This window comes from Mauremys mutica, chromosome 7 (genome assembly GCF_020497125.1).
Source record: "Mauremys mutica isolate MM-2020 ecotype Southern chromosome 7, ASM2049712v1, whole genome shotgun sequence".
NCBI classification, from domain to species: domain Eukaryota; kingdom Metazoa; phylum Chordata; order Testudines; family Geoemydidae; genus Mauremys; species Mauremys mutica.
The window spans coordinates 28,367,138-28,384,335 of NC_059078.1; the positions used below are offsets into that span (position 1 = coordinate 28,367,138).

The window sequence follows — 17,198 nt, forward strand, 5'->3', positions numbered from 1 at the left end:
TCTCCTTGATAATACAGCTTTCCCAATATGCACATCTTACATATTAAGTATTTTCCATCAATAAAAGAACAATATGGAATAATGAGGTGAAAACTTTATGAAAATTAGTTATTGGTAGAGCTGTGAGGGCTGTACAGCAAATATGATTTATTCAATACAATTTTAAATGCAAGTATTCAGATGTGTTCTGTCTAAGAAATATTATCTGTACATATATTTATAGGCCTGCAAATCTGCAGATATGCTTTATATCCATAGACCATGTTTGCAGATCGGATGTGGATACAAAATTTGTATCCATGCAGGGCTCTACATATATTTTTGGAACTGCCAGGTGCCACGCATATTTTACCATCACATCTTGGTCTCCTTTGGTATCTCCGCTTTCCAAGGATTCTCCCTTCACCCTCCCTCCCCCAGGTTAACTTGTGTTTTGGATTATTCTTTCCCCCAGACATATTCACTTGCATTTTTCCTAGATGAACCTCATTTTGTTGTTGTTCTTCGAGAGAGGTCCCTGTATGTGCTCCACTCCAGGTTAAGGTGGGTCCCTGTGCCTTTGCTCGGAGAGTTTTACAGCAGTGCCTGTATGGGCCGCACATGCCACTGGTGTCTCAATAGCGTTTGTATGGCCCAGGCCTGGTCTACACTAGGCGTTTAAACCGGTTTTAGGAGCGTAAAACCGACTTAACGCCACACCCGTCCACACTAGGAAGCACCTTATATCGATTTTAATGGCTCTTTAAATCGGTTTCTGTACTCCTCCCCGACGAGAGGAGTAGCGCTAATATCGGGATTAACATATCGGAATAGGGTTAGTGTGGCCGCAAATCGACGGTATTGGCCTCTGGGTGGTATCCCACAGTGCACCACTGTGACCGCTCTGGACAGCATTCTGAACTCTGATGCACTGGCCAGGTAGACAGGAAAAGCCCCGCGAACTTTTGAAATTCATTTCCTGCTTCCCCAGCGTGGAGAGCTCATCAGCACAGGTGACCACGCACAGCTCATCTGCACAGGTAACAATGCAGTCTCCTGAGAATCGAAAAAGAGCCCCAGCATGGACTGCACGGGAGGTACTGGATCTGATCGCTACATGGGGAGAGAATTCAGTGCTAACAGAACTGCGTTCCAAAAGACGAAATGAAAAAGTATTTGAAAGAATTTCTAAGGCTATGACGGATAAAGGCCACAGCAGGGACTCAGTGCAGTGCAGAGTGAAAGTTAAGGAGCTCAGACAAGCCTACCAGAAAACCAAAGAAGCAAACGGAAGGTCCGGGGCAGGTCGAAAAACATGCCGCTTCTATGCTGAGCTGCATGCAATTTTAGGGGGCTGCGCCACAAGTACCCCACCCCTGACCGTGGATTCCGAGGTGGGGGTTGTAATCTCTGCCATGTCTGAGGATTATGCGGACGGGGAAGATGAAGATGAAGAAGAGGAGGATGACCTAGCAGAGAGCACACAGCACTCCGTGAGCCCCGGCAGCCAGGAGCTTTTTCTTACCCTGACGGAATTACCCTCCTCCCAGCCCTCCCAAGCAACTATCCCAGACAATGACGCCATGGAAGGGACCTCTGGTGAGTGTACCTTTGCAAATAGCAAACATTGTTTTTTAAGCAAGCGTTTTTTAATGATTGATTTGCCCTGAGGACTTGGGGTGCATTCGCAGACAGTATAGTTACTTAGAAAAGTTTGTTAACATGTCCAGGGATTGAGAGGAAATCCTCCAGGGACATCTCGATGAAGCGCTCCTGTAGGTACTCCAGAAGCCTTTGCAGAAGGTTTCTGGGCAAGGCAGCCTTGTTCCGCCCACCATGGTAGGACACTTTACCACGCCATGCATGTAGCAAGTAATCAGGTATCATTGCATGGCAAAGCATAGCAGCGTATGGTCCCGGTGATTGCTGGCATTCAAGAAGCATCCGTTCTTTATCTCGCTGTGTTATCCTCAGCAAAGTGATATCGTTCAGGATAACCTGGTTTAAAAATCAGGAATTTAAGTAAGGGGGATGGCCATTTTCCTACTGGGTTCGTGGACTGCAGCAGCTTAAAAAAAAATCCTTTCCTGCACGTAGCCAAGTGGGGGGAGGGGAGGAGTGAAATGCCAATGATCTTTTTTGTGTTTGGTCACCGGGGCTCTTCCCCAAGCTACCAGCCATGCAGTGGGTGGGGGGTGGGGGTGGGAAGGGTGTTGATTAGCAGGGAGCTAGCGTGGTATTAGCCATGCGTTGGGGGGAGGGGTAAATCACTACAGAAGCCGAAAGACAGTGGCTTACCATGGCCGCATGCAAGCTGAATTCTGATGCCCGGACCTGTGTCTGTGAGATCTGTAACTCCAGAGCTGCAGGCACTCAGTATTAAGATGAAAAATGCGACCTTGTAGGGAAATCACATGTGCTATGTAAGGTGAATAGTACTGTTCACTGTGAAAGAGTATAACCATTGTTCTGTAAAATGTATCTTTTAAAATATTTCTCTCCCTCATGCAGCTGCAAATTTTTCAAGCGTCCCTCCTCCATCCCAAAGGCTAGCACAGATAAGGCGGAGGAAAAAGAAGACGCGAGATGAAATGTTCTCGGATATTATGGAAGTTACACGCAATGAAAGAGCTCATCTGAATGAGTGGAAGGACGTGGTATCAAATTACAGGAAAGATGCCAGTGAACGTGAGGACAGGAGGGACACCCGAGATGAGAGGTGGCGGCAGGAAGACCGGCAGGAAAATCAGCGGTGGCGGCAGGAAGATCAGCGGTGGCGGGATGCAACTCTGGGGCTGCTGCGTGATCAAACTGACATGCTCCGGCGTCTGGTGGAGCTTCAGGAACGGCAGCAAGATCACAGAGTGCCGCTGCAGCCCCTGTATAACCACCCTCAACCCTCACCATGTTCCACATCCTCCTCACCCAGACGTGTAAGAACGCGTGGGGGGAGGCTCCGTGCACCTGCCCACTCCACCCCCGTGGACAGCCCAACCAGAAGGCTATCATTACTGTGAAATTTTTTTAATGGCCTTCTGCATCCCTCCTATCCTCCTCCCAAACCACACCCTTACTTCTCTCCCTCTTTTTATAATGAATTAATAAAGAATTCATGATTTTTAAACGAGTGACTTTATTTGCATAAGTAAGCTGTACTCGAAGGGGGAGGGTGAGTTGCTAACAGGGAATGAGTCAATCAAGGGGGGGTGGGTGTTCATCAACAACACAGCAGTCACACTGTACCTTGGCCATTGATGAAGCTCGTTTTCAAAGCTTCTCTGATGCGCACCGCTTCCTGGTGTGCTCTTCTAATCTCCCTGGTGTCTGGCTGCGCATAATCAGCGGCCAGGTGATTTGCCTCAGCCTCCCACCCCGCCATAAAGGTCTCCCCCTTACTCTCACAGAGATTGTGGAGAATACAGCAAGCAGCAATAACATAGGGGACATTGGTTTGGCTGAGGTCTGAGCGAGTCAGTAATGTGCGCCAGCGCGCCTTTAAACGGCCAAATGCACATTCCACCACCATTCTGCACTTGCTCAGCCTGTAATTGAACAGATCCTGACCACTGTCCAGGCTGCCTTTGTATGGCTTCATGAGCCATGGCATCAAGGGGTAGGCTGGGTCCCCCAGGATAACGACAGGCATTTCAACATCCCCAACTGTTATTTTCTGGTCTGGGAAGTAATTCCCTTGCTGCAGCCGTTTAAACAGAGTAGTGCTTCTGAATACGCGAGCGTCATGAACCCTCCCTGGCCATCCCACGTGGATGTTTGTGAAACGTCCCTTGTGATCCACCAGTGCTTGCAGCACCATTGAAAAGTACCCCTTCCGGTTTACGTACTGGGTGCCCTGGCGCTCCGGTGCCAAGATAGGGATATGGGTTCCATCTATCGCCCCCCCACAGTTAGGGAATCCCAGTGCACGAGGAAATAAGGAAACAAATCAATAGAGCCGGACATGTACCCAGAAGCCTCCTGCTGCAAGACAAGCCCAAGAAAGAAACCAACAGAACTCCACTGGCCATCACCTACAGTCCTCAGCTAAAACCTCTCCAACGCATCATCAGTGATCTACAACCCATCCTGGACAATTATCCCTCGCTTTCACAGACGTTGGGAGGCAGGCCAGTCCTCACCCACAGACAACCCGCCAACCTTAAGCATATTCTCACCCGCAACCACACACCGCATCATAGTAACTCTAACTCAGGAACCAATCCATGCAACAAACTTCGATGCCAACTCTGCCCACATATTTACACCAGCGACACCATCACAGGACCTAACCAGATCAGCCACAAAATCACCGGTTCATTCACCTGCATGTCCACCAATGTAATATACACCATCATGTGCAAACAATGCCTCTCTGCTATGTACATCGGCCAAACTGGACAATCCTTATATAAAAGGATTTTAGGAATGGCAATATACAAAAACCTGTAGGAGAACACTTCAGCCTCCCTGAACACACAATAACAGATGTAAAGGTAGCCATCCTGCAGCAAAGAAACTTCAGGATCAGACTCCAAAGAGAAACTGCTGAATTTAAGTTCATTTGCAAATTTGACACCATCAGCTCAGGAATAAACAAAAACTGTGAATGGCTAGCCAGCTACAAAAGCAGTTTCTCCTCCCTTGGTGTTATCACCTCAACTGCTAGAAGAGGGTCTCATCCTCCCCGATTGAACTAACCTCATTCAGACTGATTCTTGCCTGCATATTTATACCTGCCTCTGGAAATTTCCACCACATGTGTCTGACGAAGTGGGTATTCACCCACGAAAGCTCATGTTCCACATATCTGTTAGTCTATAAGGTGCCACAGGATTCTTTGTTGCTTTCTTTCAAAGAGTTGCTGATGATCTAAAGATTCCTCTCAAGGAGGTGTCAGAGAATCAGCATGAGCTAACCGACATTTTACAAACCTCTGCTTCTTCCAAGATTGCACTGCCTATCAATGGCGCTATCCTGGAACCTGCCAAGACTCCATACGAACATGCCTCTGGGGAAAGACCTGCTGCATCCCACCCCCGAGGAGGAGAAGTGGAAACACAAGAAGAAGCGTCTGGTCCAGAGTCCCAACTCCTACTTCATGGATGTGAAGTGTCCAGGTTGCTATAAAATCACCACTGTATTCAGCCATGCTCAGTCTGTAGTTCTGTGTGCTGGCTGCTCAACTGTGCTGTGCCAGCCCACTGGAGGAAAGGCAAGGCTTACAGAATAATGCTCCTTCAGACGAAAGCAGCACTAAATGAAAGTGTGTCTGAGACAGGTGAGACTACCTGCACAGTTGGCTGCACAGACAAATACAGATGGTTCAAGAGCATGGGATTCAGCCACAGAGCAACATTAAGTGTCAAGATGTGAACAGAAGGCTTTAAAGATGTCTCTAGAATGTGAGGGGAGAACATGACTTTCATACTGTCCCTGTAGCCTCACCCATCTGACTGTCAATAAATTTTGGATTTAAAAAAAAAAAGACCATATGGCAGACCCCAGCCATGATACCCCAACCCACAAGAGAGTGGACTGCAAATATTATGTCCCTTCCAAGGGTTCCGAATTCCTCTTTACTCACCCAGCACCCAACTTGCTGGTAGTTGAAGCAGCCAATCAAAGAAACAAAGAGCCACACTTTCGGTCCACTCTATCCGATAGGGAGAGTAAGAGGATGGACTTATTTGGCCACAAAGTTTACTCGTCTTCTACTTTACAATTTAGAGTGGCAAACTATGCGGTCCTATTAGTGAAGTACGATCACAGGAACTATGGTAAATTCATGGAATTTATTAATGACGTTTCTGAACATAAATGACAACAATTCAAAGCTGTCGTCTCTGATGGGCAGATCATATCTCACACAGCTCTTCAGGCGCCCTTGCTGCTTCTGACACTGCCACCACGTCGGCTGTGGTCATGTGCCGAGCCAAATGGTTCATCTCCTCATTCCCACGGGGGATACAGAACACCATCGGCGATCTCGCCATCAAAAGGGAGAAGCTGTTTGCAGCAAAAACTAATGAGGTGTGGCACACCATGAAAGACTCACGGGCTACTCCCTCGGCATCCACATACCTGCCGCAAGAAGAAGACAATACAGATATCAGCCTTAACAAACGCCCTAGGTATCCGGTGTACACACAACAACATCAAAGACCAGCAGCAGCACCAACGCCAGAGAAATAGACCTCAACAGCACCACCACCTAGTGGCTAACCTAGTGAGGAGGGCTTTAAACTAGGTTCACCGGGGGAAGGAGACCAAAGCCCTGAGGTAAGTGGGGAAATGGGATACCAGGAGGAAGCACAAGCAGGAGAGTGCAAGAGGGGAGGACTCCTGTCTCAGACCGAGAAAACGGGACGATCAGCGAGTTATCTTAAGTGCCTATACACAAATGCAAGAAGCATGGGAAACAAGCAGGGAGAACTGGAAGTCCTGGCACAGTCAAGGAACTATGATGTGATTTGGAATAACAGAGATTTGGTGGGATAACTCACATGACTGGAGTACTGTCATGGATGGATATAAACTGTTCAGGAAGGACAGGCAGGACAGAAAAGGTCGGGGAGTTGCATTGTATGTAAGAGAGCAGTATGACTGCTCAGAGCTCCAGTATGAAACTGCAGAAAAACCTGAGAGTTTCTGGATTAAGTTTAGAAGTGTGAGCAACAAGGGTGATGTCATGGTGGGAGTCTGCTATAGACCACCAAACCAGGGGGATGAGGTGGACGAGGCTTTCTTCTGGCAACTAGCAGAAGTTACTAGATCGCAGGCTCTGGTTCTCATGGGAGACTTTAATCACCCTGATATCTGCAGGGAGAGCAATACAGTGGTGCACAGACAATCCAGGAAGTTTTTGGAAAATGTAGGGGACAATTCCCTGGTCCAAGTGCTGAAGGAACCAACTAGGGGCAGAGCTCTTCTTGACCTGCTGCTCACAAACAGAGAAGCGTTAGTAGGGGAAGCAAAAGTAGATGGGAACCTGGGAGGTAGTGACCATGAGATGGTCGAGTTCAGGATCCTGACACAAGGAAGAAAGGAGAGCAGTAGAATACAGACCCTGGACTTCAGAAAAGCAGACTTTGACTCCCTCAGGGAGCTGATGGGCAGGATCCCCTGGGAAAATAACATGAGGGGGAAAGGAGTCCAGGAGAGCTGGCTGTATTTTAAAGAATCCTTATTGAGGTTGCAGGAAAAAACCATCCCGATGTGTAGGAAGAATAGTAAATATGGCAGGCGACCAGCTTGGCTTAGCAGTGTAATCCTTGCTGATCTTAAACACAAAAAAGAAGCTTACAAGAAGTGGAAGCTTGGACAAATGACCAGGGAGGAGTATAAAAATATTGCTCAGGCATGCAGGACTGAAATCGGGAAGGCCAAATCACACTTGGAGTTGCAGCTTGCAAGAGATGTTAAGAGTAACAGGAAGGGTTTCTTCAGGTATGTTAGCAACAAGAAGAAAGTCAAGGAAAGTGTGGGCCCCTTACTGAATGAGGGAGGCAACCTAGTGATAGAGGATATGGAAAAAGCTAATGTACTCAATGCTTTTTTTGCCTCTGTCTTCACAAACAAGGTCAGCTCCCAGACTGCTGCACTGGGCAGCACAGTATTGGGAGACGGTGACCAGCCCTCTGTGGAGAAAGAAGTGGTTCGGGACTATTTAGAAAAACTGGAAGAGCACAAGTCCATGGGGCCGGATGCGCTGCATCCGAGGGTGCTAAAGGAGTTGGTGGATGTGATTGCAGAGCCATTGGCCATTATCTTTGAAAACTCATGGCGAACGGGAGAGGTCCCAGATGATTGGAAAAAGGCTAATGTAGTGCCCATCTTTAAAAAAGGGAAGGAGGAGGATCCGGGGACATTGGTTCCAGTCAGCCTCACCTCAGTCTCTGGAAAAATCATGGAGCAGGTCCTCAAGGAATCAATTCTGAAGCATTTAGAGGAGAGGAAAGTGATCAGGAACAGTCAGCATGGGTTCACCAAGGGCAAGTCATGCCTGACTAACCTAATTGCCTTCTATGAGGAGATAACTGGCTCTGTGGATGAGGGGAAAGCAGTGGATGTGTTATTTCTTGACTTTAGCAAAGCTTTTGACACGGGTTCTCACAGTATTCTTGCCAGCAAGTTAAAGAAGTATGGGCTGGATGATTAGACTCTAAGGTGGATGGAAAGCTGGGTAGATCGTCGGGCTCAACGGGTAGTAATCAACGGCTCCATGTCTAGTTGGCAGCCGGTTTCAAGTGGAGTGTCCCAAGGGTCGGTCCTGGGGCCGATTTTGTTCAATATCTTCATTAATGATCTGGAAGATGGCGTGGACTGCACTCTCAACAGGTTTGCAGATGACACTAAACTTGGAGGAGTAGTAGATACGCTGGAGGGTAGGGATAGGATACAGAAAGACAAATTAGACAAATTAGAGGACTGGGCCAAAAGAAACCTGATGAGGTTCAACAAGGACAAGTGCAGAGTCCTGCACTTAGGAAGGAAGAATCCCATGTACTGCTACAGACTAGGGACCGAATGGCTAGGAAGAAGTTCTGCAGAAAAGGACCTAGGGGTTACAGTGGACGAGAAGTTGGATATGAGTCAACAGTGTGCCCTTGTTGGCAAGAAGGCTAATGGCATTGTTGGCTGTATAAATAGGGGCATTGCCAGCAGATCGAGGGATGTGATCATTCCCCTCTATTCAACACTGGTGAGGCCTCATCTGGAGTACTGTGTCCAGTTTTGGGCCCCACACTACAAGAAGGGTGTGGAAAAATTGGAAAGAGTCCAGCAGAGGGCAACAAAAATGATTAGGGGGCTGGAGCACATGACTTATGAGGAGAGGCTGAGGGAACTGGGATTGTTTAGTCTGCAGAAGAGAAGGATGAGGGGGGATTTGATAGCTGCTTTCAACTACCTGAAAGGGGGTTCCAAAGAGGATGGATCTAAACTGTTCTCAGTGGTACCCGATGACAGAACAAGGAGTAATGGTCTCAAGTTGCAGTGGGGGAGGTTTAGGTTGGATTTAGGAAAAACTTTTTCACTCAGAGAGTGGTGAAGTACTGGAATGGGTTACCTAGGGAGGTGGTGGAATCTCCTTCCTTAGAGGTTTTTAAGGTCAGGCTTGACAAAGCCCTGGCTGGGATGATTTAGTTGGGAATTGGTCCTGCTTTGAGCAGGGGGTTGGACTAGATGACCTCCTGAGGTCTCTTCCAACCCTGATTTTCTATGATTCACCCACCACCAGCAGCGTCTCAACCTCCTCCATCTAACAAGCAGATTTTGAAGCCTTGGTCAAGTGTATAGAAAATCTCCCACCTACTCCAGAGCTCACTTCAACCATCCACCCTTTTGGACAGTGTCTGCTCCCATTCCTTACCAACTGGGTAGCTATCACTATGGACAGATGGGCCCTAGAAGTCATCTGATTGGGCTATACCATCCTGTTCCTGTCCATATCCCCTCCCCCTCCCCCGGTCCCTCTTCACGGAGCCCTCTCACGACCACTTGCTCCATCAAGAGGTACATCATCATCTACAACTGGGAGCAGTGGAGATGGTACCCACTCAACACAGAGGGAAGGGGTTTTACTCCCACTATTTTATAACACAAAAGAAAAGTGGGGGGTGACGACCCATTCTCGATCTCCGATGACTAAACAAGTTAGTCAAGAAACAGACATTCAGGATGGTCATCCTAACAACAGTAATTCTGGCGCTGGAGCAGGGAGATTTGTTTTCAGCCTTCAACCCCCAGGGTGCTTGTTTTCACGTCACTGTACATACTTCCCACAAACGTTTTCTCAGATTTGTTTTGAGCACAGATCATTACCAGTACAAGGTTTTACCCTTTGGCCTTTCAACAGCACCCAGCGTTTTCTCAAAAATTCTCGCGGTAGTAATTGCACACTTCAGATAAAAGGGAATAATCATTTTTCCTTACCTGGACAATTGTCTCCTGAAGTCTCCTACCCATTCAGAAGCCATTCGAGCTGCTCAGATGACCACAGATTGCTTTCAGGTCTTGGCCTACAAATAAACATAAACAAATCTACACTACATCCTACCCAGCAACTAGAGTACCTAGGCGCCCACCTCGATTCGACAATGGGGCTTGCATCACTCCCAAAGGACAGATTCCACACCATAAAGACTCTTGTTGCCAGGGTGCAGAACAATCCACAGGTCACTGCACACGAATGCCTGCAACTTCTAGGCCACATGGCCGCATGCACATTCATAGTCAGCAATGCATGCCTGTACATGCAATGCCTACAAAGCTGGTTGGCCACTGCTTACAAACCAAATGTGCACAGACTAAACAGACTACTAACTGTGCCTCCCAAGGTCAAAGACTCGCTAATATGGTGGACTCTACCCCACAACCTGTGCTCCAGAGTTCCATTCTTGCAGGATCCTCCCTCGCTTATAATCACGACAGAGGCATCCCACATTGGCTGGGGGGAAAAAAAGGGACATCATATGACTCAGGGCCTATGGTCTCCTACAGAAACCACGCTTCATATAAATCTTCTAGAACTCCACTTTCTCCCACTCATCAAGAACCACAAGATCAGGGTCATGACAGACAACATCACATGTATGTTTTACATAAACAGACAAGGAAGAGCTCGATCCCATTCACTATGCACCGAGGCTATGAAACTTTGGAATTGGTGCCTCCAACACAATATCCACATCTCAGCCTCATGCCTACTCGGGTCACAGAATACCCCGGCAGACGAGCTCAGTCGATCTTTCCCCCTTGATCACGAGTGGGAGCTAAACAATACCATCTTGCACGGCATCTTCCACAGTTGGGGTTGTCCACAACTAAATCTTTTTGCAACTGTGACTAACACGAAATGCCCCAGATTCTGCTCCAGAATGGGTCTGGGAAAGCACTCCATGGGAGACGCATTCATGATCACGTGGACTGACAATATGTTATATGTATTCCCACTGATACCATTTCTACACAGGGTGGTACAGAAGATATGGACAGACAGGGCCAAGATCATCCTAATAGCTCCTACATAGCCCAGACAGGCGTGGTATCCATTTGTAACATGAATGTCTACTTGTGCCCCGATCTCGCGCTCCCCCCCAGCCCCCTGTTCCAGACCTATTATCCAAAAGCAGGGGCCAGTTACACCACCCCAATATAGCGATGCTCCACCTCAAAACATGTCTCCTCAGTGGTTCTCTAATGAAGAACTAGGCCGTTCCGAACAGGTCCGAACAGCACTATTACACAGCAGGGCACATTCTATAATATCTTCGTAAATGGATTAGCTTCACCACGTGGTGTTCCACCAGACAGACCACTCCTGCTTCCACCCCTCTTCCACTTATACTAGACTATCTTCTAGAACTTAAATTATCTGGGCTTTCTTTTAGCTCAATAAAAGTACATCTAATGGCAATCACAGCATTTCACCAATAGATCGATAACCCTACTATCTTTGCCCACCCTGTCACAAAGCGATTCCTCAAGGGCATCCAAACGCTGTACCCAGACATCTGACCACTCACCCAACCATAGGACCTGTACTTGGTCTTCATAGTCTTGATGCACAAACCTTATGAACTGTTAGCGACCTGCACCCTCCTGCACCTATCCATGAAAACTGCATTTTTAGTGGCAATTACATCTGCCAGACGCGGAGAGCTTGAATCGCTCATGGCTGAACCTCCGTAACTGCCTTTTAAAAAAATAAACTCACACTTCGAACGCATCCTAAATTTCTCCCTAAGGTGCCTTCGTCCTTCCACCTCAACGAACCTGTTCGTCTACCAACATTCTTTCCTAAACTACATGTGAATACATTTGAAATGTCAGTGCACAGCCTTGAAGTTCACAGGGCATTATCTTTTTATTTGCATAGGATTAAGTCGTTTAGGGAAGGGATTCTCAACTTTTTTATTTCTGAGCCCCCCCCCCCCCCCCCCCCGGCCCAACATGCTACAAAAATGCCAGGGCCTGGTTGGGGGCTGGGAGGGGGGAGCACGAGGCTCTGGGCCGGGGGTGGGGGACGACCCTTGGGCATAGGCATAGTTTTACTTCTATTTTGAGGGGGCAAGGGCACAGCAGGGTCCAGGGAGGGAGCGCCAACTCAACCCTCTGACTCCCTCAGGAGGCCACCCGGGCTGTGTGGGGCACACAACCAAAAAATCTAACTCAGATGGGGGACTCAGTTAAAACAGTTTGAAAACTGCTCAGAGTGCAGGGAGGGAGTAGCTAGGGGCTGTGTAAAGTGAGGGGAGTAGCTCAGGGTGCAGGCAGAGGGTAACTAGTGGCTGTGTACAGGCGGGTGGGGGGCTCCCAGTGCAGCTCCCAGCTTCAGTGTGGGGAGAGGGGTGCCAGCTTCAGCCCTGTGCTGCTCCCAGCTTCAGCGCTGGGGCTCAGGGCATCGGCTTTCAGCACAGGGCTCCACAGTTCTCCTGAGAACCGCTAATTTAGGGCTTCCCCTAAACTTTTTATTTCAATAGCTGAATGATCTGGGGGCAAATCGATATCCACCCAAAGACTATCTAAATGGTATCACACTGCATCCGCTTATGCTACCAATTAAAGCAAATACAACCTCCAACTTCAATCAAAACACACTCTACTAGATTCGTGTCAACATCTGTTGCATTTCTACCTAACATTTCATTCACAGACATCTGCAAGGCTGCCACCTGGGCTCCGGAGCACATGTTGCCAAACGTTCTGCTCTCGTACAAGGACCATTAAAAGATACTTGAGTGGGCTGAGCTGTGCTGTCAATGGCTTTCTTAACAGATCTGAAATCCCTACCATCCTAAGAGATACTGCTTTTAAGTCACCTGGAATGGAACACCCACAGGGACATCTCTCGAACAAGAAGCGGAGGTTATTCACCAGGTGCAGTAATCGACGTTCTTCAAGATGAGTGTCCCTGTGGGTGCTCCACTATCCACCCTCCTCCCCTCTACTTTGGAGTTTGGAGCAGGCTCTCTTGTAGTGAAGGAACTGAGTGCGAGTCACACACGTGCTATTGAGACACCAGCGGCGCATGAGGCCCATACAGGCACTGCTGTAAAACTCTCCGAGCAAAGGCACAGGGACGCACCTTAACTTGGAGTGGAGCACATACAGGGATGCTCATCTCGAAGAACGTCAGTTACTGCACAAAGTGAGTAATCTCCTTTTCTCTGCTTATATTTCTAAGGTGAAATACTGCCTTACTGATGCCAACAGGAGTTTTGCCACTGACTTAATGGGGCCAAGATTTTACCTCTAAACTCTTTAGATCCTTTTGTTTTGTTTCTCTTGACAATTATTTACAGCTTCTCTCATTTCAGTATCATATCTGAAATTCCACTGAAGTGCTGTTCACGTCTACTTCCCGATTATTAACTAAAATATTAAACAGGACCAGACCTAACAAACAACTGTAGACCACCACTAGAACTCCCCTACTTGCCCCCTTCGTTTGACAGATGGTTTATTGTTACCTTTACTTTATGGTCATTCAACCAGTTTTCTATCCACGTAGCAAATTTTCCTAATGCAAATCAACCAGAATTAACTTTTCAGCAAACATTTCATGACATCTTCTATCAAATGCTTCACAACAACATGTGTACTACGTTCCCTGTGTTGTTCTTTTACAGAACTATACTGTTACCCCATTTTTAAAATTCTATCACTAACAAACACAACAAATTACACTTGTCTAGCAAGATACAGTCTTTATAAATACATGCTATTTATTGCTCTGTATAGATGCAGAGACTAAACAGAGAAACAATTAAGAACTATCTTGCATAGGCTGATTTGCTCCTGTTGACAAACAGCAACCATGGTCTAAGGAAACAAAGTGGTTTAAAAATAAAAAAAGAGTTTTCTCAAATAACTATGGTTAGCTGAACAAACTACTATTTAAACATTTATTATGAGGGTTTCCTTCAGAGATATTTGCTATATACTATATTTAGATAACTGAAGAAACAATTGTATAATTGATGGAAAATCTTGAGCTATACATATAACTCTTTATGACAGCACTACTCTAAACAATTTTGCAATACCAACTTTCATTCTCTACTGATGTATACATTAAGTTACAGGGGAAAAACGAGACAGAAAAATATTTACATCTTGAGAGATGTCCAGCTGCTAGAGAACATAGGAACAGAAGAAGGTCATTGTAAAAACCAGAAAGGCATGGATAGCTATCTATATTGCTCCAGCTAGTTACCATAAGCAGTCATGACACACATACAAATTAATAAAGGTTATAGGTCCCTGGCACTGCACTCCACCTACACACCAAAAGAGAAACGTATCAGTATCTTTCTAGGTGAAATACAGGATCAAACCAACTCATTATCTACAGAGAATCTTTAAACCACACTTCACAACAAAAAGCATAATTTACTGTTGGTTTTGTAGAAGGTCATTTTTCCCTGACAAACAGAAATAAAAGCTTTGCTCTACAAAAAGGAAATTATGCTGGTAAGCACACTCTAACTGAAGCTGAACGGTAAGGCAGGAAGCTACTGGAGTAGAAGAGAGCCAAGACTACATTCATGATACAAGAGAAGATAAGAAAGACGCTATAGGCATGTTAAACTGTGTACAGTGCCACATGCAACCAGGATTAGGCCTACATAGAAAAAAGAAGCCTCACTTAGAAGGGAAATTAGAAGGAAACAGAGAGCTAAAATGGAAAAAAAATTAGTGTGTTCTCAGGTCAAACTAGCGACAGACTTATACAAGGCCAGAGAGCAGAAATGCTTTCACTTCATTTATAAATCAGGATGTGGTATCATAGGTAGTCACTAGTTACCTTTTCCTTGATCAAGAGGAGGCCACATACAGTTCAGTTGAGGAGATGAGAGACAAGAACACACAAAGCCATTGCAATGCTTGAGCAAACTGTGTGTTTACGGAAGCACAGGATTGGGAAGTCAAGACAAAGGTGGCCATGTTCCACTAATGCCAACATCCCTGCTGTCTCAAATGTGAGGCTCATATGCTTATTCCTTGAGAAGGCTCCATTCTCCAAAGGAAGGCAACCTATCTTTCCTAAGGCCCCTTTGTCCACGTTCCACAGGGAGACATTCCTACCTGGATCTCAAGCTGGCAGTCATTTCTCTAAGTGAGCAAGAATCACAAGGGTTAAAACAGCTACTAACCACTCCTTTACCCCGAGACATCATTGATATCCAAATAATTGCCCATATTCTTAAAAGGTAGATTCTGCTACCAACATTTATGTTACAAACATTATCTCTTGGGTAATAAGCTCTTAAGTGTTTTTAAAACTAAACTTAGCTTCTTTTTTATTTTTAATTTCCAAGAATGTTCATATATTTGTCCTGTTGTTACTTAGTTCAAATGTTAGAATTTTTGCCTTTAAATTATGTTTCTATATCTCTAATAGCAATCTGGAACTACTAGATCTACATAGTCAGTGACTGTAGATTGATGCCAGAATTAAAGTTTTATGTGTAACTGATGTTTCTGTATTTCCCATATGCCAATCTGAAACTGTTATCATATGACCAAACTGTACCCAAGTTAGTGATCTCTCTTTAAATATTCGTACCTGCATGCAGATAGCTGCATCTGCTTCAGATTGCATAGGCTTAAATAGTTGTTCTTATCCTCCTAGCTAAAACATTGTCACTTTCATTAGTTTAATAGTTCTTCTGTGAACCCCCAGAATTTGTGTAATACCTTAACATACCTACTATTTTGACTAGAAATAAAACTTACACAATAATATTAAGCACTTTTCAAGGCTGAAATGAAATATACATATGGACACGGAAAATAGGTTTACAGTAAGATGATTTAAAATTCCTGCAACATGATGCTGGAAACCTATCATGGAATATAATTAGCCAACTATGAGATATTTTTCTTAACAAGGGTAGTTCTCAAGTTTTTCAAAATGTACACTCAGTTTGTAGAGAGAGAAATCCAACCGTATCTGAAGTAAACACTGTTGGGTATTGCATATTCATTTCCCATAACTGGAAATCAACAGTAATTTTAGATTTACCAAAGGAAAGAGAGAGAGAGGCAGATAGAGCAAGACAAATTCATGCTTCTGTTCAAAACGTTTAGTTGACTTTTTCCATGGGAAGAGTAATTATGTTTCTCTGGATAAAAAACCATGCATCATAATCTTCATGACTTCAAGACAAGAGATAGAGAAGAAAACACATTTCTCCATGTACCGAGTGAAGTATGATAAACAATAAAAAGACAGTGAGAAAAGGGAGGGCCGGGGGAGAGAGGAAGGGGCTGGTATGCATGTCCGCTAGATCACTGTTTCTCAAATGCGGCCACCATGGCCGCATGTGCCCATCACGGGGTTTCCCTGTGGCCACAGCAGTTGCCTGGGCAGTGGTGGTGGGGGGAGCATCAGCCCCTCCCCTTCCTTCCTGTTGCTCCTCCAACGCTTAAGGAGCAAGGTGAGGCGGCAAGGAGGGGGTGAGAAGGTGAGTGGTGAGATGAGCGGCGGGCAAGGAGGGGGTGAGGATGCGAGTGGCAGGCGGATGGGGGGCGAGGAGGCGAGCGGCGAGGAGGCGAGCAGCGGGCGGGCAGACGGTGGAGTGAGCAGGGGAGTGAGGAGGCGAACGGTGGGCGGGCAGATGGTGGGGAGAGGAGGCGAGCAGGGGGGCGAGAAGGCGAGCAGCGGGCAGGCAGATGGTGGGCCCCGGGCCAGCTGCAGCTATGCCTCCCTTCCCCTTCCCTCCCCAGACCCAAGCCAACCAGATATGTTTTTCATTATTATTTGGACTTCTATTATGTCAAAGCATTTTTAAATTTACTTCAGAATTGTTATACAGATAACCACTTTTACCAAAAAAGCAAAAGAAACAATAATAAAAAAGGACAAGAATGTGCATAGCAACTTACTTGTGTTTCTATTCTGTTAGGTCCAGTAAAGAATAGAGATAACTGTGCATGATTTTTTTTTTATTGAGTCTGCAAAAACACCCCAAAACCTGACATAAATAAATTACAATGATTTGGATGTATATCTGTGCATATTACTTCATTAACTTTAGGAAAAAATAAATAATTTTAGGAAAAAGTGTCAGTGCGGTCACCAGCAAGCGTTGGTGGCCGCACTCTGAGGCCACCAAAAATCTGTTGCGAGAACCCCTGAGCTAGATTGACATCATATGTGACAGGAGTAGCAGAATTAGCAATGCTGCTCACAACGGGCATCATAAAAAGCAACC

At 46.1% G+C, this 17,198-nt stretch overlaps 2 protein-coding genes across 4 annotated transcripts in view; both read left to right on the forward strand.

Moving 5' to 3' along the window:
- FGD3 (FYVE, RhoGEF and PH domain containing 3) overlaps window positions 1-17,198 on the forward strand; it is a 184,924-nt gene that overhangs the window by 72,914 nt on the left and 94,812 nt on the right. The gene's annotated exons all lie outside the window — the stretch shown is intronic.
- LOC123374728 (40S ribosomal protein S27-like) lies at window positions 4,977-5,461 on the forward strand. The gene has a single exon (XM_045024955.1). The coding sequence runs from the start codon at window positions 4,979-4,981 to the stop codon at window positions 5,204-5,206; it is 228 nt and encodes a 75-aa protein (XP_044880890.1). The 5' UTR covers window positions 4,977-4,978; the 3' UTR covers window positions 5,207-5,461.

Excerpts from the sequence above, each read along its gene's own strand:
- LOC123374728 (XM_045024955.1), top strand. The coding sequence starts at position 4,979 with ATGCCTCTGGGGAAAGACCTGCTGCATCCCACCCCCGAGGAGGAGAAG.